The following is a 22,221-nucleotide window of genomic DNA, read 5'->3' as shown; positions in this document are numbered from 1 at the left end:
TATACTCCTGAACCTCTTCAACTTCCATTTTTGTTCATTTATAAATGAGGACAGAAAAATCTTTCTTAAAATGACACAAAGAAATGCTAAGAGATTGAGAATAAATATATTAAATAAATCACTTACATCTATCTTGTTGATCACTTAAAAGTTCACAAGCATTTTCTAACTTTTGAGAATGCACTTCCATTTAAAAACATATTTACAATGGGTGCTGATGGCTCACACTTATAAACCTAGCTACTCAGTAGGCCAAAATCTAAGGATCATGGTTCATAGCTAACCCAGGAAGGAAAGTCCGTGAGATTCTTGCCTCCAGTTAACTACCAGAAAACTGGAACTAGTGCTTTGGCCCTAAGTGGTAGAGAACTAGTGCTCTGAGACAGCACCCAGGCCCTGAATTCGAGCTCCATGACATACCAAAAATAAATAAATAAATAAATAGTGTATTTACCTGTTTCCTTTCCCTGTTTCAAAGAGGGAGATTTTCTATCATGTCTTCCTTATTAGTCTATAGTAGAGAATCAGTGCAGGGATGCTCATAGGAATGGGGAACACTTTTTCTGCAAGGACTATTTGGGTATTTTTAATAGGCAAATTATCAATACAGACAGGCTTAGGCAGTCAATAAGAAGCATACATGTCTATCCCATCATATACCACAGGCTTCATTTGGCCCACAGGCTAGAGGTTACCCACCCCTGATAGAAAACAAGAAATACAGATGTTGTCACTTTTTAGCATCACTCTTTCTGTTTTTACAGACTACAACAACCCAGGGCGAGTTCTCCTACAGAACCTCACTATGGCCTCCTCTGGGCTCTACAGGTGCACAGCGGGCAATGAGGCTGGGAAGGAAAGCTGCGTGGTGAGAGTAACCGTACAGTGTAAGTACCTGAAGGGCTTTTGTTTTTGTTGTTATTGTTTTACCTTTGTTTATTTCTAGGGATTGAACCCAGGGCCTTATTAAGTATATAAGGTAGGCACACCAACCAGACAGCAAGGAGTACTTTTATATCTTTAAATTAAATCAAATTTACTTATTTTACCATTTAAAACATTTTTATAGAAAATTAATTTATAAATCATTTTACAAGAAGATAAACATCAATGTTTATACCAACTTTAATAGTAAACAACTAAAATGGAAGAAAAATTCTATCCTATTTTTGCTTCAACATCTGTGTTTTGCTTCTTGCCTTTTGGAGAAAACACTGCAATGTAAAGCTACAGGTTTTTGTTTTTTGGGACAAAGGCAATAGTTAAAATCTTCCTTAATCATACAATTCTAAAGGAAAAATCAACTTTCCAGAAATTTTAATTTTATTTTCACATTGTTTCAATATGACTATTTATTTATTTATGCCAGTCATGGGGCTTGAACTTTGAGCCTGGCTGCTGTCCCTGAGCTTTTGTGCTCAAAGCTAGCATTCTACCCTTAAACCACAGCTCCACTTCTGTCTTTTAGGATAGTTAATTGGAGATAATCGTGTCAGGGCTATCCTGCCTGGATGGGCTTTGAACCATGATCCTCAGATGTCAGCCTCCTGAGTAGCTAGGATTACAGGTGTGAGCCACCAGTGCCTAACAGTAAAAGTAAGGTCAAGGTCAAAGTTTTCCATTTGTAGGAGGACATGTCTATTACCAAAAATAAGTTCAACAGTTTCAGGAGCCATTCAATATCTAGGTTTGACTCTCTGTATTTACAAGTGTGTGAATTAACCAGCCCCTTAAATAAATATACTATGGGACTGAGGGGTGTGGCTTAGTGTTAGACCACTTGTTTAACATGTGCAGAGTCCCTGGGTTTGAGGCCAAGCAAGAGAGATGCAGATGGTAGAGTGCTTATCTAGCACATGTGGAGGCACTAGGGTCAACCTCCAGTACTGAAAAAAAAAAAAAACTGCTTTATTACTTACTTTAAAATTAGTTCATTGGGCTGGGAAGGTGGCTCAGTGGTAGAGTGCTTGCCTTGCATGCTCAAGGCCCTGGGTTCGATTCCTCAGCACCACATAAGCAAAAAGAAAAAAGCCAGAAGTGGCGCTGTGGCTCAAGTGGTAGAGCGCTAGCCTTGAGCTGAAGAGCTGAGGGACAGCGCCCAGGCCCAGAGTTCAGGCCCCACAACTGGACCCCCCCCAAAAAAAATAAATAAAATTAGTACAAAGTGGGGCAGGGAAGGTGGCTTAGTGGTAGAGCGCTCGCCTTGCATGCTCAAGGCCCTGGGTTCGATTCCTCAGCACCACATAAGAAAAAAGCCGGAAGTGGCGCTGTGGCTCAAGTGCGCTAAGCCTTGAGCTGAAGAGCTGAGGGACAACACCCAGGACCAGAGTTCAGGCCCCATGACCGGACCTCCCCCCCCAAAAAAAAATTAGTTCAAAGTACATTTGAGAAGTTACAGACAACAACAGTTGAGCAGATGAAAAGATTGCTAGGTTAGGCATCAGACTGGTTAATGTTCTACAAAATCACACAGTAACTTCTGAAGTCATGTGTTTAACTGGAACAGTAATTATTTCCATCTCTACTAGACAAGGGTCTACAAGTTGCCAAGTTGCTCCTACAAAGTCGTAAATGGTCAGCACTATACTTCTGTTTATTTTTGTTTCAGGCAATTTTTTTTTTTTTTTTTTTTTTTGGTCGGTCGTGGGGCTTGAACTCTGGGCCTGGGCGCTGTCCCTCAGCTCTTCAGCTCAAGGCGAGCGCTCTACCACTTGAGCTACAGCGCCACTTCCGGTTTTGTGGTGGTTTATTGGAGATAAGAGTCTCACAGTCTCTCCTGCCCGGGCTGGCTTTGAACCGCGATCCTCAGATCTCAGCCTCCTGAGTAGCTAGGATTACAGGCGTGAGCCACCAGCGCCCGGCTTCAGGCAATTTTTTTGTACAAATTCAATAGGCATTTCACTAGGGAAAAATACGGCAAATTGCATGTTATGGCCATAAAAAAAGACTACAACATATATATATATATATATATATATATATATGTATATATAGATATACAACATATACATAGTGTATATATATATATATATAAAACACATATATATTCATATATATATATATATATGAATATATATGTGTTTTATATACACTTTTTTTTGGGGGGGTCATTTGTGGGGCTTGAACTCAGGGCCTGGGCACTGTCCCTGAGCCTCTTTGTACTCAAGGCTAGAACTCTACACTTGAGTCTCAGCACCACTTCCAGTTTTGTGGTAGTTAATTGGAGAGTTTCAGGGACTTGCCTGTCTGGGATGGCTTTGAACTGTGGTCCTCAGATCTCAGTTTCCTGAGTAGCTAGGATAGGATTACAGGCCACCAAGTCCCAGCTACTTTTACATCTTTGAATGAAGTATAAACTGGTAGCAGCTTTTAGCTAAGTTGATCTACAGACTTGAGAGGAGTAAATATAATGAAGTAAAATTACATAAAGGAGTTCATAAATGCTTAATGTACACTTAGGTAGATTTTTCAAAAGTACGTCTACCTGGGTAACCAATAAGCACTGTGATTAAGAACCTGTCATTACCTCTTGCCACCCCTCCATTACTCAGATTCCAACTTTATGACTGCTTTCTTTGTTTCAAAACTTGAAAGAGACAGAATCACTTTTTTTTTTTTTTTTTTTTTGCCGGTCATAGGGCCTGAAGTTTGGTCCTGGGCACTGTCCCTCAGCTCTTCAGCTCAAGGCTAATGCTCTACCACTTGAGCCATAGCACCACTTCCAGCTTTTTTGCTTATGTGGTGCTGAGGAATCGAATCCAGGGCCTCATGCATGCAAGGCAAGCGCTCTACCACTGAGCCACCTTCCCAAACCCCCCCTTTTTTTGGGGTCAGTCATGGCACTGTCCCTCAGCTCTTCAGCTCAAAGTAAGGGCTTTACCACTTGAGCCACAGCCCCACTTCCATTTTTCTGGACGTTTATTGAAGATAAGTCTCACAGACTTTCCTGCCCAGCTGGCTTTGAACTGCAATCCTCAGATCTCAGCCTCTTGAGTAGCTAGGATTACAGCCACAGGGGCCTGGCTCCAGAATCACTTTTGGTGTCTAGCTTTTTCTATTCTACATTGTTTTTGAAATTCATCATTTTGTTGCTTGTAACTATACTATCATTCTCATTGTTTTATAGTATTTGACTGCCCAACTCGTGATTCATTTTAGATGGAAAAGTTCATTGCATTTTATCTAGCACTACTTCTGTGAATTTATCCTTTAGAGGTATTCTATATATGTGCAAATATACAGAAATTACATATTATTTTCTATTGTGAAAAAAAGCAGCCTTAATTTCTATTACTAGCTAATCCACGTAGATTGTGTTGGGAGTAGGGCAGTAAGAAAAACATCATCCTTGGCTGAAATTGTAAACTACATTACAGCCTTTTGAAACTTTAAATAGGATATCAAAAAAAATATTTTTTTCTTGTGGGTCATGGGCTTGAACTCTGGGCCTGGTCGCTGTCCCTCAGCTCTTCAGCTCAAGGCTAGCACTCTACCACTTAAGCCACAGCACCATTTCCAAAAGTTAATTTTTTAAATAAAATTTTATAGTAAGTTTAGTTCATGAAGACAATAAAAGAATAAGCAGTGTTTCTGATAATGATACTTCTACAGTGTAAGCAATATCCATCTATCTGCTTCTATGCACATTATTTTTACCGTAGCCTAATCTAGCATCATCTCTAGCCCTATACTACTGATTGAAAGCATTCTAACTGGTATTATAGCTTCCTTTTTTTTTTTTCTTTTCCCCATCCTGGGACTTGAACTATGGGCTGAGCTGGCTTTGAACTGAGATCCTCAGATCTCAGCCTCCTGAGAATCTAGGAATCCAGGTGTGAGACTCTGGGGCCCAGCTCAAGTTACTCTTTCATAGCCACTACAACAAACTCTCATAGTCATTATAATAAACACCTTGCTCATAGCTTCAAAGGCCCTATGTGACCTGGACCTGACTCTGTGACTACATCACGATCATCACAAGACAATGTTTACTATCATTTATATCTCAACTCAAATGCTAAGATATAAAGTATCAAAGTCTTCACTGCCACAAAATTTAGGTGGTATTCCTTCATTCTCCTAAATTATCACTCAATAAGAAGTGTCAGACATCGGAAGTGGCGCTGTGGCTCAAGTGGTAGAGCACTAGCCTTGAGCTGAAGAGCTGAGGGACAGCGCCCAGGCCCAGAGTTCAAGCCCCACGACCGACCAAAAAAAAAAAAAAAAGAAGTGTCAGACAAAGAGAGTAATGGGTAGCTACTCTGCAAGACAGGAGAGAAATATCCTGTCCAGAGACTATAGTTTTTTAATTCATGTATTTCCTATCTTATGTTTGTTTTATTGTGCTTCTGAGAAAACAGATGTACAAAGCATCGGCATGGTTGCAGGAGCAGTGACAGGCATAGTTGCTGGAGCCCTGCTGATTTTTCTCTTGGTGTGGCTGCTAATCCGAAGGAAAGACAAAGAGAGATATGAGGAAGAGAGACCTAACGAAATTCGGTAAGCCTCACAAATTCTTAGACTGAGCTTCCTTCCTTTCTAGGGCTAGTTCCATAGTAACTAGTCTAAACAAATACCCTTCCCCTTCCCCCTCCCCCCCCCCACTCCTCTGAATCATAAAACAATTATCCTGATAAGTAGGAAGTTGCAGCCTAGGGACAGAAGGTATGGTTTATACCTAGACTTTATTGGAAACTATTGTCAATAGACTTTTAAGTTCAACCTTACATTATTTCTGATTCATTTCCATTTATACAGGGCATACAATAAGGAATGGCTATGACCTACAGAAAATGAGAGGGTTTAGTGTAGGAACTCTAAATCAGCACAAATGTTATCTACACTGTCTCACAGTGAGTTGTAGCCTCTCATTGTAGGCTGGATCCTTTGGCTAACAAAACAAACATTTGCTTAAACCCAGCATTAAGTATTAAGAAATGATGGGTGATTAGTTCAGTAAATGGCTGCCTTCTGATGATATTTGAAGTTTACAGCTTGAGGAATTTATTGGGAAACCTAAGGAGTGTAAGGTATATTTAATAGGTAGGTTTCATTAGGTAGCCAGTGAAGAGAACAACACACACTATTCAGGCAAGAAAAGAAGTTAATTTACCAAACTGTTGCCCCCCCCCCCCCCCAGCCCGCCATGCATAGTGGAGAAGCATGGCTGAAAAGGAAAAGGGGCGGAACGGTGGGGGGGGGTGGGGGGGGGAAGGGGGGAGAAGAGTGACCCACCTCTGGGCCAAGACTTATCTAGACCAGGGACAGGAAGAGGTGTGACCAGGTGGGGGTAAGGTGTGGCCACACTGGATCTGGACGTAACCTCAGGGTCTGGGACCCTCCTAGGGTCAGAGGGGAGGCATGTGACCAGAGGTGGCCCAGGATGTGACCTAGCAGGAGGGGAAGGTGACTGCTTCCAAGTCTGCCAGTTACTTAGGTAACAGATACTGGGAGGCAACTTAGCCAAAAGGGAAGGGAGGGAGGGAGGTGTCCCTGTGCAGACCTTACAAGGAGGAAGTAAGCATAGTGGAAACCATCATAATCCTGCCAGCACTGAAGTTTATCTTTGCTGTTTTTTCTCTTTAGAGAAGATGCTGAAGCTCCAAAAGCCCGCCTTGTGAAACCTGGCTCTTCTTCCTCAGGCTCTCAGAGCTCTCACTCTGGTTCTTCCTCCACTCGCTCCACAGCAAATAGTGCCTCACGCAGCCAGCGGACACTGTCAACCGACGCAGCACCTCAGCCAGGCATAGCCACCCAGCCATACAGCCTACTTGGGTCTGACATGAGAGGATCTGAACCAAAGAGAGTCCACCATGCTACCCTGACCAAAGCAGAAACCACATCCAGCATGATCCCCAGCCAGAGTGGAGCCTTCCAAACTGTCTGAATTAAAGTGGACTTGACCTCCATGCTTTCCTAGGAGTCAGGATTTTAGGACTATTCTAGTCACTGAAACTCGTCACCAGCCACACAACCCCTTCAACCGTAGAAGAGGTTATTTAAATAGCTGTGAACAACAAGTGGAACAGATTCAGATGGGCACTTTTCTTGGTATGACACCAGAGAAGCAAAAAGATGTAGGGTGATCATCTCCAGTAAGGCATCTCATATGGCTTTTAGACCAGAGGAAGAAACAGCAGGGATCCAAATTTGTCTGTTTGCTGACCAGAACCGTGGTGAGGGTGCTGGGGAAAGGTGAGGCACCTCAGACGTTTTGCATCTATGTATTAAGTTACCATTGTCAAGAAGAAATGGGGTGTTTGTGAATTTTGTATTCATTTCTGTGAACCTACTGGATTACTGTGGTAATTCAGACAGTCAAACAGAACCCATGGCCTTATATGATACCTATCTGCACCAGGTATTGGGCTAATTGTTTCCAAGAACTCAAAAAAAAAAAAAGGCAATATATCTCTTCTGGTCTGGCTTGACTTCATGTGTCATAAAGTTTAAGTATTGATTTCAGAAGGATATGAACTAGTAGGAGATGGAAAAGAGTGAGTTTTCCCCACTGTACTACTAACCTTCTTAAGTTGAACCCTAAAATAAAACCTAAAAAAGAAGTCTAAAAAGTGTGACAAAGTTCTGTGAACAGCTTCTCCTAATGCTCGGAAGGATTACTGAAAAATATCAGAACAACATACTGGAACAATTGTGAATTTTTCCTCAAATTAGATGCCTCTAAGGACTTCCCTGCTGGACATCTCTGGAAGAAAAATATTCTCTACATGTCATTTAACAATGTCATTAAAAAAAAAGTCTTCTAGAGAAATAAGATCTGGGAATGTTGAAGATCATCTGACACAACATTAGTTTCCCTTTCTGAAAGTGTGTGAAACCAGAACTTCAAGACTGAGTGATTAGATCAGTTATCTCTTAATATGTTCAGGAATGGTACAAATAAGTGTAGTATTGCAACAAACTTTGAGCTTTCTCTATTTTTCATTTTAGATGGATAAGAATCTAGGATGTTTAATGATTCTAGGCCTTAAATCATTTTAAAAAAAATCAGGCTGCCAACATTTCCTAGTGGTATTGCGAGGACATGACATAATCATTCCCTCTAGAGAGGCCAAAGCATTAACTCCACATTTTCCCAGCTTCAACTTCCAAGAAAGCTTAGCTCTGGGCTGGAAGAAAAGAAAAAGGGAAGAAAAAGTAATGGGTGTTGAGAGAAGGCTCAGCTTGTGTCCATTAACATTTAAATTGCTGCTGCGGAAGTAGCTCAGTGGTAGAGTCCTTAAGGCTCTGGATTTAACCACTACCATTGAAGAAAAAGAAAAAAAAATTATCTGGAAAACTATTGAAGGAGCTAATGCATCAGAGAGGAAAGGTAACTGTGAAAGGTAAAAAGTATAGCAACTTGGGATTTTTTAAAATAGTTTCTATTAAGATAGATGTCTATGGCACAAATGCTGCACTTGAATTATCCTTTCAATGAAGTTAAATAAATGACACCTATCTCCATAAGTGGAGAGTATTTCTTATTATTAAAGGGCAACATGCAACAGAAAAGAAAAAGTATTAATGAAAATGGTGAAAAAAGCATTATCTTTAAAATGAGAATCAGATTCTTACAGGAAAAAGTTTACCTCGTTTTTCTTCCCTACATTTGATTTTTACAATAATGTCTTCACTGAGTAAAACTGCATTTACTTCTAAAGTCCTCAGGAATTTAGATGAAAATCTTGTTTTTTTCTAGTCCTGGAGATTGAACTTGTGGCCTGGCAAATTTTATTTTTTTGAGGGGGGTCCAGTTGTGGGCCTGAACTCTGGGCCTGGGCGCTGTCCCTCAGCTCTTCAGCTCAAGGCTAGCACTCTACCACTTGAGCCACAGTGCCACTTCTGGCTTTTTTCTTTTTGCTTATGTGGTGCTGAGGAATCGAACCCAGGGCCTCGAGCATGCAAGGCAAGCGCTCTACCACTGAGCCACCTTCCTAGCCCATGGCCTGGCAAATTTTAAAAGGAAAATTCTAATCTCAATTTTGTCTTCTCTAAAAAAGGTAGAAAGTGAGAGACCTTAAAAAAAAAACAAACATAACGATATTACTTTAAGAGAACTGGTATATTTGGAATGCTTCTTATGCTAACTCTTACCTCATTGTAAGATTTAAAACCTTTACTTGGACTACATTTTTATTCTTCTCCAAGGGTAGTATCCAGGCAACCTATCTCTTCAGCTCGTAATTCTGAGAATTCTTTTTCCTAGAGTACTTGAGTCAAATAAGCATACTATAGAGATGTGAGCTGTGTCATCATTAACAATTTTCTCTTATTTACTACTTTTGAACTAAACATTTCCTGCTTATGAAAGTAGAAGAGTTAATATCATTGAATATTCAAGCTGTTTTATAAATTTACTCACAATGGAAATCTACAACAAACACACAAAACAGATTATACTAAGAGCTGAGAAATTCTAAGGACTTGAAGTCTAAGCAAGGTCAACACATTTCTTTTGGCTCTGAGTTTAAGATCAAATGTACAGACACTAGGTTCTAGACCACATTCTGCTGACTTTTTAAATCAAATAAATTGATCCTTCAAAATGAAACTATGAAAGGGGATATAATTTAAACTCAGAAGACCAAATGTTGTAGTAATAAAATGCAGATGGAATAATGTGGATATTAGGAGAGTGACCATTTCAATAAAATATATAAATCAACACTAAATTTGTAAAATAATGTTGATACTTTTGTTGTTACATTGTATAAAAACAATCTCAGAATTGTTTTTCCAAAAAGTTATTTATAATTTTGCTTCATTTCTGGTATTAAGCTATTTATGTTTCAATGTTAACTTCTAAATTGCTTTGCAGATGAGACTGTGAACATCACAAAACCAAATATTTATTATAGATGTGTCTGTATCAGCAATTAAAAAATAAATAAGTAAAGGCAATACTGTAGGAAGGCTGAAGCTCATATAACCCACACTGGAAATTTGTTAATCAGCTTGCTGCCGAGGGAACTCAGACTGAATATGATCTATTATTTATTGATTTCAGTCACAAGTATACCAAGTACTTTATTCTCACAAGGCAAGATATCCAGAAATGACAAGAGTTGTTGTTGTTAAAGCACTTTCTTAAAATCAACAAATAATTATTACTTAGAAAGTATTTTGTACCAAGGTAAAATGGCAACAACAACAAAAGCACATACTAAAGGATTTAAATAAATCTGAAAAACTTCATAGAAAGGTGGGTGTGGTGGCTTACATCTGTAATACCAGCATTTAAGAGGCTAAGAGTGGGGGATCTTGAGTTCAAGAACAGCTTTCCTATATAGCAAGTCTAAGTCTCACTGCATTTGCAATGAGGCAAGGCCAAGTCTTTGCAGACCCCCATCCCAACCCCAGAAAGTCACAGAGGTCTATAAATATAGTAGCAATACTAGTAGTTATCACTGAAGTACCATGCACTAGGCACTCTACTATATATTTTCATTTTATAAATGACAAAACTAAGGCTTAGAGAGGTCAGGTCTTAGCAGAGCTAGGATTTAAGCACCGCCACTGGGATGTGCATTCCATCAGAACTGCGAGATACAGATTGTCTTCACTCTTTTACCCTAAACTATAGGTTTGCCCTTCTCTTTACATTCTGCCTTGTCCTAAGGCTTTTTAGGATGCCTGGACACACTTAAGATTGCTCATGCATAAATCGAATCTGTTTTCAGAATTTCTTTGCTTTGAAAATTAGGATAAAATTTACAACTTTATTATTGCCTATGATGTTTTCATGTTAATAAAGTAATAATAGGTTTAGGTCATATACATAACCTTAGTTGAATGTTAATCACAGAATATCTTGAATTTATCAAGGTTAAATTTGTAGTCTTCTGAGACAAAGAAGATAAAAACTACATTAATATCACAAAATAAATAGTTTTTCCAAAGATGATTAAAAATATTTACAGAGGTCAAATATTTCAGAAACCTTATACTTAGGTAATTAAATTGGGGCTGGGAAGGTGGCTCAGCAGTAGAGGTGCTTGCCTGAGTGCATGAGGCCCTGGGTTCAATTCCTCAGCACCACATAAGCAGAAAAAGCCAGAAGTGGCACTGTGGCTCCAGTGGTAGAGCACTAGCCCTGAGCTGAAGAGCTGAGGGACAGTGCCCAAGCCCAGAGTTCAGGCCCCATGACTGGCAAAAAAAAAGAAGTAATTAAGTTTACAAAATTTAGGGCTGGCTTTTTTTCTCCCTCTTTCTGTTATCCCCTACCTCCTTTCTCCACTAACTTAGCAGTACTAGGAGTTGGCCCATGGTCCTACATATTCCAAGTAAGAGCCAGCTCTACTTCTAAACTGTTTATCAGCTTTGTCTTGATTTGCATGACCTTTTTATTACCATTCTCAGATGGAAGTTATAAAAATTATGCCAGTGCTGTGGTTCAGGCCTGTAATCCTAACCACTCAAGAAATTGAGATCTGGAGCTGGGAAGATGGCTCAGTGGTAAAGCGCTTGCCTTGCATGCTCAAGGCCCTGGGTTCGATTCCTCAGCACCACATAAGCAAAAAGAAAAAAGCCGGAAGTGGTGCTGTGGCTCAAGTGGTAGAGCACTAGCCTTGAGCTGAAGAGTGAGGGACAGTGCCCAGGCCCAGAGTTCAGGCCCCACGACCGGACCCAAAAAAAAAAAAAAAAAAAAAGAAATTGAGATCTGGGGCTGAGAATGTAGCTTAGTGGTAGAGTGCTTGTCTAGCATGCCTGAAGCCCTGGGTTCAATTCCTCAGTACTATGAACAGATAAAGCTGGAAGTGGCACTGTGGCTCAAGCGGTACAGTGCTATCCTTGAGCAAAAGCAGCTCAGGAACAGTGCCCAGGCCCTGAGTTCAAGCCCAGGACCAGCAAAATAAATAAATAATTGAGATCTGAGGACTTGTTTAAAGCCAGCCCAGGCAGGAAAGCCCCTGAGACTTTTATCCACAATTAACTCCCAAAAGCCAGATATGTCTGATTTAGAGAAATTCAAGCTGAGTTAGGACAACTTATTAGAATCTATGAGAGCCTGACTTTCTCTATCTGAAGATAAGATCATAGTAGGTGCTTAGAATAGATGATGAGAGGGTTATACAGAAAATATATGTCAAGCATGTAATAAAATACTATTGGCAAAGATGAAAACTACCAGCTAAACACCACACTGGGCATGAAGGTGTTAGAACACATAATCTGGTTAGGCAAGTGAAATATAATGATGAAAAAAGATAGTGGAATTATTCCTATGTGTCAACAGCAGTAATTTATACCTAGCTACAGTTAGAAAGTTGAAATACTAACACCTTGAGTCATTCTGGTTTTAAATGTCTCTGGTAAATATACTGAACTCTTTGGGAAATCAGTTTACACATTTCATCTTTTAGTCACAAAATGGGTTGTTTTTAATATCTGAGATTTCAAAGTAAGAATTACCATATAAATTCATTATTCTTTGATGTTGAATAAAGTTTAAAATTGAATGTTTAAGCCGGGTGCCAGTGGCTCACACCTGTAATACTAGCTACTCAGGAGGCTGAGATCTGAGGATCTCGGTTCAAAGCCAGCCCAGGAAGGAAAGTCCATGAGACTCTTAACTTCAACAAACCACTTGAGAACCGGAAGTGGTGCTGTGGCTCAAGAGGTAGAGCGCTCACCTTGAGCTGAAGAGCTGAGGGACAGCGCCCAAGCCCAGAGTTCAAGCCCCACGACTGACCAAAAAAAAAAAAAAGTATGTTTAGAAACACCACATACCACATAGCTATAAAACATACTATCCAATTAAATGTTCTATGCTGGTGGCTCAAGCTGTAATCCTAGTTATTAGGGAGGCTGAGATTTGAGGATTATGGTTGGAAGGCAGCCCAGGCAGGAAAGCCCACGAGACTCTTCTCCAATTAACCATCCAAAAGCCAGAAGTGGGCTAACTCCAGTGGCAGAGCCCTAGCAAGGAACAATAAAGCTTAGGGACAGCACCCAAGCCTGGAGTTCAAGACCCAGAACCTAGCACAATACAAGACCTTCCCCGCCCCCGCCCCCTTAAAAAAGTATACTTATCAGGGGATGGCTAACAACTATAATCTTAGTTACTCAGGAGGTTGCTCAGGATTTTAGTTAAAAGCTAGCCCAAGCAGACAAATCTACAACTCCAATTAACCAGCAAAAAGTCACAAGCACTGTGGCTCAAGGGGTAGAGCTTCAGCCTTGAGTGAAAAAAAGAAAGGATTTCAAACCCCAGTGTAGGAAAAAACAAAAGTATGCTTAACACTAACCAGGCATTTCATAGACTAAATATTTAGTCTGATATAATCAAGGATTATGAGGCTGTAAAAGCCACACAACTTTGTCTTCATTTTAATGTGATTTCCAGCAATGTTGGTAGAAAGCAGATAGCGCTCTACCACTGAGCCACCTTCCCAGCCCTAGATATTTTTAAAGATACTAGCTAGGCTGTGTTTGAATTACAGGTTCTATTGTCTTATTTTGTGGTTTAGCTTAATCCTGTGACTTGATTTATTAATTTTTTTTTTTGGGTCCGGTCGTGGGTCTTGAACTCTGGGCCTGGGCGCTGTCCCTCAGCTCTTCAGCTCAAGGCTAGTGCTCTACCACTTGAGCCACAGCGCCACTTCCAGCTTTTTTTCTTGCTTATGTGGTGCTGAGGAATCGAACCCAGGGCCTCAAGCATGCAAAGCAAGCACTCTACCACTGTGCCACCTTCCCAGCCCAATCCTGTGACTTGAGTGACAGTTTCCTCTACAAAATGGATTATCAAGCTGGGAACCCTAGCCTTATTCAGTGTTAGGTTTTTAAAAAGAGGTAGCTGAGTATGAACAGCACCACACACATGGTATTCAGGTAAGGGGCAGGTTTATGGCACCAGGCCATCTTGACCCTCCACGCAGCTGGGAGAGGCCTGGGAAAGAGCTGGAAAAGAGCTAAAAAAGAGAGCTTCTGGGCCTGGGCTAGGCCTTATTAGGGTATGGGAGGAGAAAGGTGTGGCCACATCAAATTCAGATGTGACTTCAGCAGATGCAGATGTGACCTCTTCCAGGGGTGCCAGTGACCTAGGTAACCCAGGTACTGGGTGGAGACTTTGCTGTGAGGAGGGTGGAGTCTGCTTGCCATCCAGGAGCGGACCTTACACTCAGGAGGCTGAGATCTGAGGATTGTGGTTGAAGAAAGGCCAGGTAGAAAAGTCTCTGTGAGACTCATCTCCAATTAACCACTCAAAAAGCAGAAGTGGGGCTTTGGCTCAAGTGGTAGAGTGCTAGCCTTGAACACTCAGGGACAGCCCCCAGGTCCTGAGTTCAAGCCCTACAACCGACCAAACAAATAAAAATATGTAAGTGGTTACCTTTTAAGATTTGTGGTTTAAATGAGGGAATATATGCAATCTACTTAGGGGACTGCTTAGCATGTAGTAGAAATGTAACAATGTTAATTATTCCATTCCTTAGTCAGTAGTCCCAACTCCTCCTCCACTGAAGCCCCATGCACCAAACTTAGAGAGTTTGAATAAATGTACTATTTGAAACCCTGTACCTCTAGGTGTGGAAAAAGGACAGTCATCATAGTCTGACCTTTTCATATATAAACTCTGAGTCATAAGAACATATTCCAAGTCCTAGAACACATTTGAGTAACTGGAAGCTTTAGGCCCACCTTTAGTCCAGAGTTCCACTCAGACCTGAGCTCCTCCCAGCCCTGGAGTTCCGGCCATACAGCTTCCCTCCATCTCTCCGCCCAGACCCACCTGAGCTCCCATCTACCTCACTTCCTACCCCCAGACCCTGGTGCTACCTAGATAGTGGAGGGTGCCAGGTGCTTTCTCTCCAGGGGAAGTATGGTTCCTCTAATAAACCTGGTAATCTTTCTCCTGTGCCTGCATGGTACCCTGGGATGGATGTGATGGATCTTCTCAGTAACTAGAAACAGAGGTTACTTGGTCTGCTGGTGATTAAACCTAGGCCTGAGCTTCAAGTTTGCTAGTCCAAAGCATTTTATTACATTTTCTAGTGGGTGGGATCTTCCAAACCTATGGATTTGGGCCCCAGTTCTATTTTTCTACAGAAACAGTAGAAAGAAACAGTTCACGGTTCAGCGGCAAATGGTAATTTTTTTTCAATGCAGTTGTAGTTCCTAATGTGTACTTGTTAAAGGAAACCGAAAGTGACCTTAGGCACATTTCTAGAAGTTTCTAGAAAGGAAATTACAATGCAGAAAAAAAAAAAAACCCGAGCTAGGTTGGACATTTTCTTTTAACCAGCTGTGTGTTTTCCCAGGGGTAACATCTCTGAACTTCCCACTTCCAACTCACCACACACAAGTAAAGGGTTTTAGCTCAAGTCCTAACGCAGACGAACAATATGTACCCCACTTGCTGGTTACAATGGCGCGACGGGCCTGGGGGGTAGGCAGAGGCCGTGTGCCCTTCGTGGGACTCCACGCCAACAGCCTACACCCAGGGGGAACCGTCCCTTTCGGTGCCCAGTGTCTGTGGGAGGCTCCACGGACGCGACGAGGACGACGTGTCCTCCATCTCCGGCCGTGCTGCCGCGCGGGGTCGGAGGCCCGCCAGCGCCAGGCCTGCCACTGACAGCGGGGAAAAGCCTAACCTGAAAGCCGCTTCTCAGCCCCGGGTGCGGGTCAGCCGCCGAGTGAGGCGCGCGGCCCCGGCCCGGCTGCGTGACCGGCCCGGCTGCGTGACCGGCGCGGCTGCGTGACCGGCCCGGCTGCGTGACCCGCCCCGTCTGACATTCGGCCCGCGGCGCAAGGTCGCGGGCGGGCGGGGTCTCCCGGGCCGGGGTCCGGCGCGCTGGCCGCGGGGCGCGGCCGGGCCGACCACGAGGAGGGTGCGCACGGCCCTCCGCGCGCGGCGTCGCAGGGCCGGGAGCCCAGGGCGAGCCCGCGCCCCACACCGCGCGCTCGGGGGCTGCCGGGACCCCGCGCCGGCTCCCGCCAGCCCCAAGCCCGGGCGGCCCCGCCATGCGGCCGGGACCCTCACCTCAGACCCCGGGGGCCGACCCTGACCCAAAGCCACGCTACCTACGAGACGAGGGGGGCGCCGGAACCGGGGGGGGGGGGCGGAGGCCCGGGGCCAACACTGCGGTGGGGGTGGGGAGGGGGAACGCAGACTCCTGTGGGGGAGGGGAACAACAACCTTCGCGGCCATTTTGTCCTGGCTCCACTTCCGTCTTCTCTTCCCTTCAGGCCCCTGCGCACCCCCTGTCCGGGTTCCGTGCGGCCAAAAATCGCGCTGTCATTGGTTCGTTCCGACGGTGCCCGCCCCCTCCCCGCCTCCTCCTTCCGCTCCCTCCCGCGTGTGCCCTGGCGTGGCGCATGCGTAGGAGCAAATGCGCCTTCCCCTCCCCCGCCTGGAGTGACAGAGGACTCCCGCGCGCGGGCTCTGGGCCCCACCCTCGCTTTCCCCGGGGCCGTTCCGAGAGCGGGGGCGAGCGTGAAAGTTCGAGAACGCTGAGGTGGTGCGTCATCGCAAGGTGAGGCGGAACGGGGCGGAGTGGAGGCGGGCGGGGGCGGGGCCAAGGAGTGAGCTCTGGATCGTGATTGGGGCTCTCGGAAGGAAAGCGGTGCCTACTGGTTCAGGGCGCCGTGACAGACAGCCGACGGGGCGGGATCCTTCTGGAAGGTTCTGAGACAGGGTATAAGAGCCGGGGTGGCGGGCGGAAACCGGTCTCATTGAACGCGGTGGCAGCTCTCTGGCGGCGGGTGCTTTCTTCCTCGGCGGAACCGGGCCTACACACGAGGTGAGGCCCCGTCTGCGGCGGCCGGGCGGGGACGGGGCGGGGACGGGGCGGCGCGGGCCGGGCTCCCCGCGGCCGTCCGCCTTTGTGCGGCCGGGCGGCGGGCGCGGAGCGCGGCGGGCGGGGCTCGGCCGGGCGGCCCCGAGGGCCGCGGAGGGCAGGGCGGGGCGGGCTGGTGCGGGGAGGCCGGGGCCGCGGCGCGCGCCGGGGCGGCGGGCGGGCGGGCGGCCCGCCCCGGCCAGGCCGTGCAGGAAGCAAGGGCGGCCGGACGCGGGGTGGCGGCGGCGGGCGGAGCCCGGCTTTCCTCCTCGCCTTCTCCGGCTCTTAAAGGGGCCGCGCGCCAGGCGCGGGCGGAGTGGCGGCGAGGCGGGGCTGTAGGGGGCGCAGGCGGGCGGGCCTGCGCTCCGCGGGCTGGCACTGCTGTCGGGGCTGCGGCGTCTGCCCCGTCCCTGCCACGTGGTCAGCCTCGGGAGCGAGTCCGGGCCCGGCGGCCATTGCCGCTGCCCAAGGTGCTCTGGGGGAAAAGGGTGTCGAGGATGAAGGCCTCACGGTGATTCTGTTCTTTCCCCCACAGCAACCATGTCGAAGGGACCTGCAGTTGGCATTGATCTCGGCACCACCTACTCCTGCGTGGGTGTCTTCCAACATGGGAAAGTGGAGATCATTGCCAACGATCAGGGCAACCGAACCACGCCAAGTTACGTTGCCTTCACGGACACCGAACGTTTGATCGGTGATGCCGCAAAGAACCAGGTGGCGATGAACCCCACCAACACTGTTTTTGGTGAGCCACTAGTTTGCTAGCAGAATGAACATAGGTAGTAGCTTCCTTTCCAAACAAGCTGTGGGTTAAAGTAAGTTTAAACGGATGCACCACTGCTGCTCAGAGATGAGATGAAAATCATCTGGATGTAGCATTAGTTGTGGGTTGGGCTTTTCCTTTCAATGTTGGCTGTGTTGGGCTTTCGGTGTAACATTTATGCCTGGCTGTTGGGTGGATATGCCCTGAAATAATTGAATTTTAATGTCTTTTACAGATGCCAAACGTTTGATTGGACGTAGGTTTGATGATGCCGTCGTCCAGTCTGACATGAAGCACTGGCCCTTCATGGTGGTGAATGATGCAGGCAGGCCCAAGGTCCAAGTTGAATATAAAGGCGAAACGAAAAGTTTCTACCCAGAGGAAGTCTCTTCCATGGTTCTCACAAAGATGAAGGAAATTGCAGAGGCCTATCTTGGAAAGGTAAGAGCTTCAAATAGAGGTTAGTCTTAAGTAGCAAGTCCCTGGCACGTGACCATTTGGTATTCTTTAGTCTGGCAATTTTAGTCGCCTAAGTACAGTAGCTTACTATCATTTTCCCTTACCTTTGCTTTTAGACTGTTACAAATGCTGTGGTTACTGTCCCAGCATACTTCAACGACTCTCAGCGCCAGGCAACAAAAGATGCTGGAACCATTGCTGGTCTGAATGTTCTGAGAATTATCAATGAGCCAACTGCTGCTGCTATTGCTTATGGCTTAGACAAGAAGGTATGCCTCGTGGGTACCATCTGTTGGGTTTTATTTGTTGGATTCAAGTGTGCATTCGCTTATTGTTTCTTCCCCCTTATGACAGGTTGGGGCCGAACGAAATGTGCTGATTTTTGATTTAGGAGGTGGCACTTTTGATGTTTCTATCCTCACTATTGAGGATGGGATCTTTGAGGTCAAATCTACAGCAGGAGACACCCACTTGGGTGGAGAAGACTTTGACAACCGAATGGTAAACCATTTCATTGCTGAATTCAAACGAAAGCATAAGAAGGATATCAGTGAGAACAAAAGAGCTGTCCGCCGTCTCCGCACTGCTTGTGAGCGGGCCAAGCGTACCCTCTCCTCCAGCACACAGGCCAGTATCGAGATTGACTCCCTGTACGAAGGCATTGACTTCTATACTTCTATCACCCGGGCTCGATTTGAAGAGTTGAATGCTGACCTCTTCCGTGGCACTCTGGATCCTGTAGAAAAAGCTCTCCGTGATGCCAAACTAGACAAGTCACAGATCCATGACATTGTCTTGGTGGGTGGTTCCACCCGTATTCCCAAGATTCAGAAGCTTCTGCAAGATTTCTTCAACGGGAAGGAGCTGAATAAGAGCATTAACCCCGATGAGGCTGTTGCCTACGGTGCAGGTAATCTCATTGTCCCTAATACGTTCTTGGGTCAGCAGCCTCCCTAAGTCGCTCAAATCATTCGCTGTGATGATGGATTCCAAAACCATTCGTAGTTTCCACCAGAAATACTGTGTTGGCTAGTTCCTTCCTTGGATGTCTGAGCGAATGAGATCTATAAATTCTGTGTATAAATTCTGTGTACTTCTTTCTAACATTTGACTTCTCCTTTCAGCTGTCCAGGCAGCCATTCTCTCTGGAGACAAGTCTGAAAATGTTCAAGATTTGCTGCTTTTGGATGTTACCCCTCTGTCTCTGGGTATTGAGACTGCTGGTGGAGTCATGACAGTCCTTATTAAACGCAATACAACCATTCCTACCAAACAGACTCAGACCTTCACCACCTATTCTGACAACCAGCCCGGTGTGCTCATTCAGGTATGTGTTCACTCTTCAGATAGTATTGGCATAACCCATGAAATAAGGGAACTGGTCTGCTGTGATGATTGATTCCACAACCATTCGTAGTTTCCACCAGAAACACTAGCTGTTGGTCAGTTCCTTCCTTGGATGTCTGAGCGACCAATCTAAAGTTAATTTTGTTGCACAAACCTTTTCTACAAGTCTGTTAAAGTTGCACCTTTTGCTTAAAGGTATATGAAGGTGAACGTGCCATGACTAAGGACAACAACCTTCTTGGAAAGTTTGAACTCACAGGCATACCTCCTGCACCACGAGGTGTTCCTCAGATTGAGGTCACTTTTGACATCGATGCCAATGGTATCCTCAATGTCTCTGCTGTAGATAAGAGCACAGGAAAGGAGAACAAGATCACTATCACCAATGACAAAGGTAAGTGGGCAGTGATCTGTTACAGTAGTAATACTGAGAAGTAGTTAATGGAGAATGTAGGGCATATATCACTTTGCTGATACAGCAATGTCTTGAACCCTGAGACAATGTGCTTTAAATATTTTAGGTCGTCTTAGCAAGGAGGACATTGAACGCATGGTTCAGGAAGCTGAGAAATACAAAGCTGAAGATGAGAAACAGAGGGACAAGGTATCATCTAAGAATTCACTGGAATCCTATGCATTCAACATGAAAGCAACTGTTGAAGATGAGAAACTCCAGGGCAAGATCAATGATGAGGATAAACAGAAGATCCTTGACAAGTGTAACGAGATCATCAATTGGTTGGATAAGAATCAGGTTAGTGCTCTGAAAAATGATGGTGTTACCAGGTTTTTGAGCTTGGGTTTGGAGGAAAGGGTCACAAGGATGAATGGTCCAAAACATTCGCGGTTTCCACCAGAATTGAAAGCCATGTTGGTAATTTACCTTCCTTGGATGTCTGAGTGACCTGGTCAAGGAAAAGCCAGAATGAGTTTTATGTGCTGGCTTTATCCTTTATCAGAAGGATCCTAACAGCTAGAACATGTGTGAAAGATAATAGATTGGCATTGTTAGAATTATAGCTATTTCCATACTGTTTTCTGTGTAAGTAATTAGCAATATTTCTCTCGATTTCCACAGACTGCAGAAAAGGAAGAGTTTGAACATCAGCAGAAAGAGCTGGAGAAAGTGTGCAATCCTATCATCACCAAGCTGTACCAGAGTGCCGGTGGCATGCCAGGAGGCATGCCTGGAGGCTTCCCTGGTGGAGGAGCTCCTCCTTCTGGTGGTGCTTCCTCTGGGCCCACCATTGAAGAGGTTGATTAAGGCAACCTAAACATACATGTAGCATTGTTCCACACAAGAAAACATTTAAAGACCCAAATTTAGCAACTTCTATAGCAGCTTTTAAAAGTTAAGCTGCTGTAGTAAATTACTGGGCATTCTCAATACTTGAATATGGAACATGTACACAGGGAAAAATATAAACATTGCACTTTATAAAGCACTGTATTGTAAGTGGAAAATGCAATGTCTTAAATAAATATATTTAAAATTGGCACACAATTGTCATGTTTCCTGAGTTGCCTTAGTACTACATAGTTAAGGGTGGATTTGGTAATAGGTATTAAGGACCAATGTGGGCTGTTTGGGTCAACCTGTGTCAATTTAGAGCTAGGTAATCTAATTGCAGATTAAAAAGCCTCTAATTTGACACAGCTGGGCTATAGTGGCTCAACAATCCACTGGCTGTTTGCAACTACTGATCCTGGCTACTAAATCTACATAGTAGGCTAATACCTGGGGATCACAGTTCAAAGCCAACCCAGGCAGGCATGTCTGAGACCTTTCTATTAAGCCCCGATAGATGATTAATTTCAGAACTGACATTGGTTGACCCTGTTGAGGGCAGCTGACTATGCCAAATGAGATGGCAGATAGGAAAACAGGTGAAAGGGGAAGGGAAGTTGTCAAATCTTTAATGCCTAGAGGCCATGCTTGATAGTGAAGTATGCTTCAGAATAAAATCTTGCTATGACAATAGGTGGTAGGGATTAACTGCCCTGTACAGGTCTACTCCCTTTTATACAGGTCAAAGTAGCAAGGTTGCTGGCCTGTGTAGTTGGTGCTTTTTACTATGCTAGTATTAGGGCTTGGGGCTTCAGTCCTTAGCTGTCACTCACATTTGGGTAGCTCCATGGTTTTTCTGTGAGCTAATTGAAGAGTACTCATATGGACTTTGATCAGCTGGTTCAGGCGTCTCATTTTCCTGAACTAGGATTTCAGGTATGAGTCATCTGGTTAGGTACCCTTAGTAATTTAACCTTAAGTACAATACAGGTGTCCCATATCCAATATTAGGATTCATGGTGTAACAAGTTTCAACTTATTTTAGAGTTGGTATTTGATGATGGATAATGGCACACAGGCAACTTGTAGTTGGCAGCTTAGTGTCTCGGAAGTCATCTGATGGCCCTGTCACATTGGTTATTGAAAACAGGTGTTTTTGAGTAAGCAATGTGAATATGACTCCCAGTAAATGTTCTGCAGGCTAGTCGGAGGGTATACACACTGAAGCTGAGGATAGTGGCTTGAGATACCTCTATTTTTGCCAGTCCTGGGGCTTGAACTCGGGCCTTGGGCACTGTCCCTGACCTTTTGCTCAAGCCTAGCACTCTACCACTTGAGCCCCACAGTGCCACTTTTGGCTTTTTTCTGTTTGTGTGGTACTGAGGAATGGAACCTACGGCTTCATGCATGCTGGACAAGCACTACCACAGCCACATTCCACCCCACACAAAATTTGATGGAAAACCAAGAAGTATTAATAAGGGGAAATAGAGTGACTGAGGCCTTACAGTCCTAGATACTTGAAACCAAACGGGCAGGGCAGACACAGGAATCATGTCGGAAGTAGAGATGTCCGAGTGTGGAGA

General features: G+C 44.5%; 2 protein-coding genes and 1 non-coding gene across 5 annotated transcripts in view; all 3 read left to right on the top strand.

The window, feature by feature from the left end:
* LOC122110296 (CXADR like membrane protein) overlaps positions 1-7,385 on the top strand; it is a 71,633-nt gene extending 64,248 nt beyond the window's left edge. The window contains exons 5-7 of the mRNA XM_042682826.1: positions 765-887; positions 5,361-5,499; positions 6,586-7,385. Of these exons, the coding sequence (XP_042538760.1) occupies positions 765-887; positions 5,361-5,499; positions 6,586-6,886 (563 nt within the window). The 3' untranslated portion in view covers positions 6,887-7,385. The remainder of the gene's footprint in view (positions 1-764; positions 888-5,360; positions 5,500-6,585) is intronic.
* A 9,251-nt stretch (positions 7,386-16,636) lies between these two features.
* On the top strand, positions 16,637-20,851 carry Hspa8 (heat shock protein family A (Hsp70) member 8). Of its 3 annotated transcripts, none has more exons than XM_042682819.1 (9): positions 16,637-16,742; positions 17,314-17,523; positions 17,777-17,982; positions 18,117-18,269; positions 18,355-18,910; positions 19,125-19,327; positions 19,543-19,741; positions 19,869-20,101; positions 20,426-20,851. In XM_042682819.1, the coding sequence occupies exons 2-9, from the start codon at positions 17,319-17,321 to the stop codon at positions 20,609-20,611; spliced, it is 1,941 nt and encodes a 646-aa protein (XP_042538753.1). In that variant the 5' UTR covers positions 16,637-16,742; positions 17,314-17,318; the 3' UTR covers positions 20,612-20,851. The 3 variants fall into 3 exon arrangements, with proteins under 3 accessions (XP_042538753.1, XP_042538754.1, XP_042538755.1); XM_042682820.1 differs by having other exon boundaries at positions 16,664-16,741; positions 17,310-17,523; XM_042682821.1 differs by having other exon boundaries at positions 16,681-16,734; positions 17,309-17,523.
* On the top strand, positions 18,972-19,057 carry LOC122110436. The gene has a single exon (XR_006147867.1). It is a non-coding gene; the product is annotated as a small nucleolar RNA SNORD14 (small nucleolar RNA).
* Positions 20,852-22,221: the final 1,370 nt, after the last annotated feature.

Source organism: Dipodomys spectabilis, unplaced genomic scaffold (genome assembly GCF_019054845.1).
Source record: "Dipodomys spectabilis isolate Male_0828 unplaced genomic scaffold, ASM1905484v1 ptg000076l, whole genome shotgun sequence".
Classification (NCBI taxonomy): Eukaryota; Metazoa; Chordata; class Mammalia; order Rodentia; family Heteromyidae; genus Dipodomys; species Dipodomys spectabilis.
This window is presented reverse-complemented; position numbering and strand designations above follow the sequence as displayed.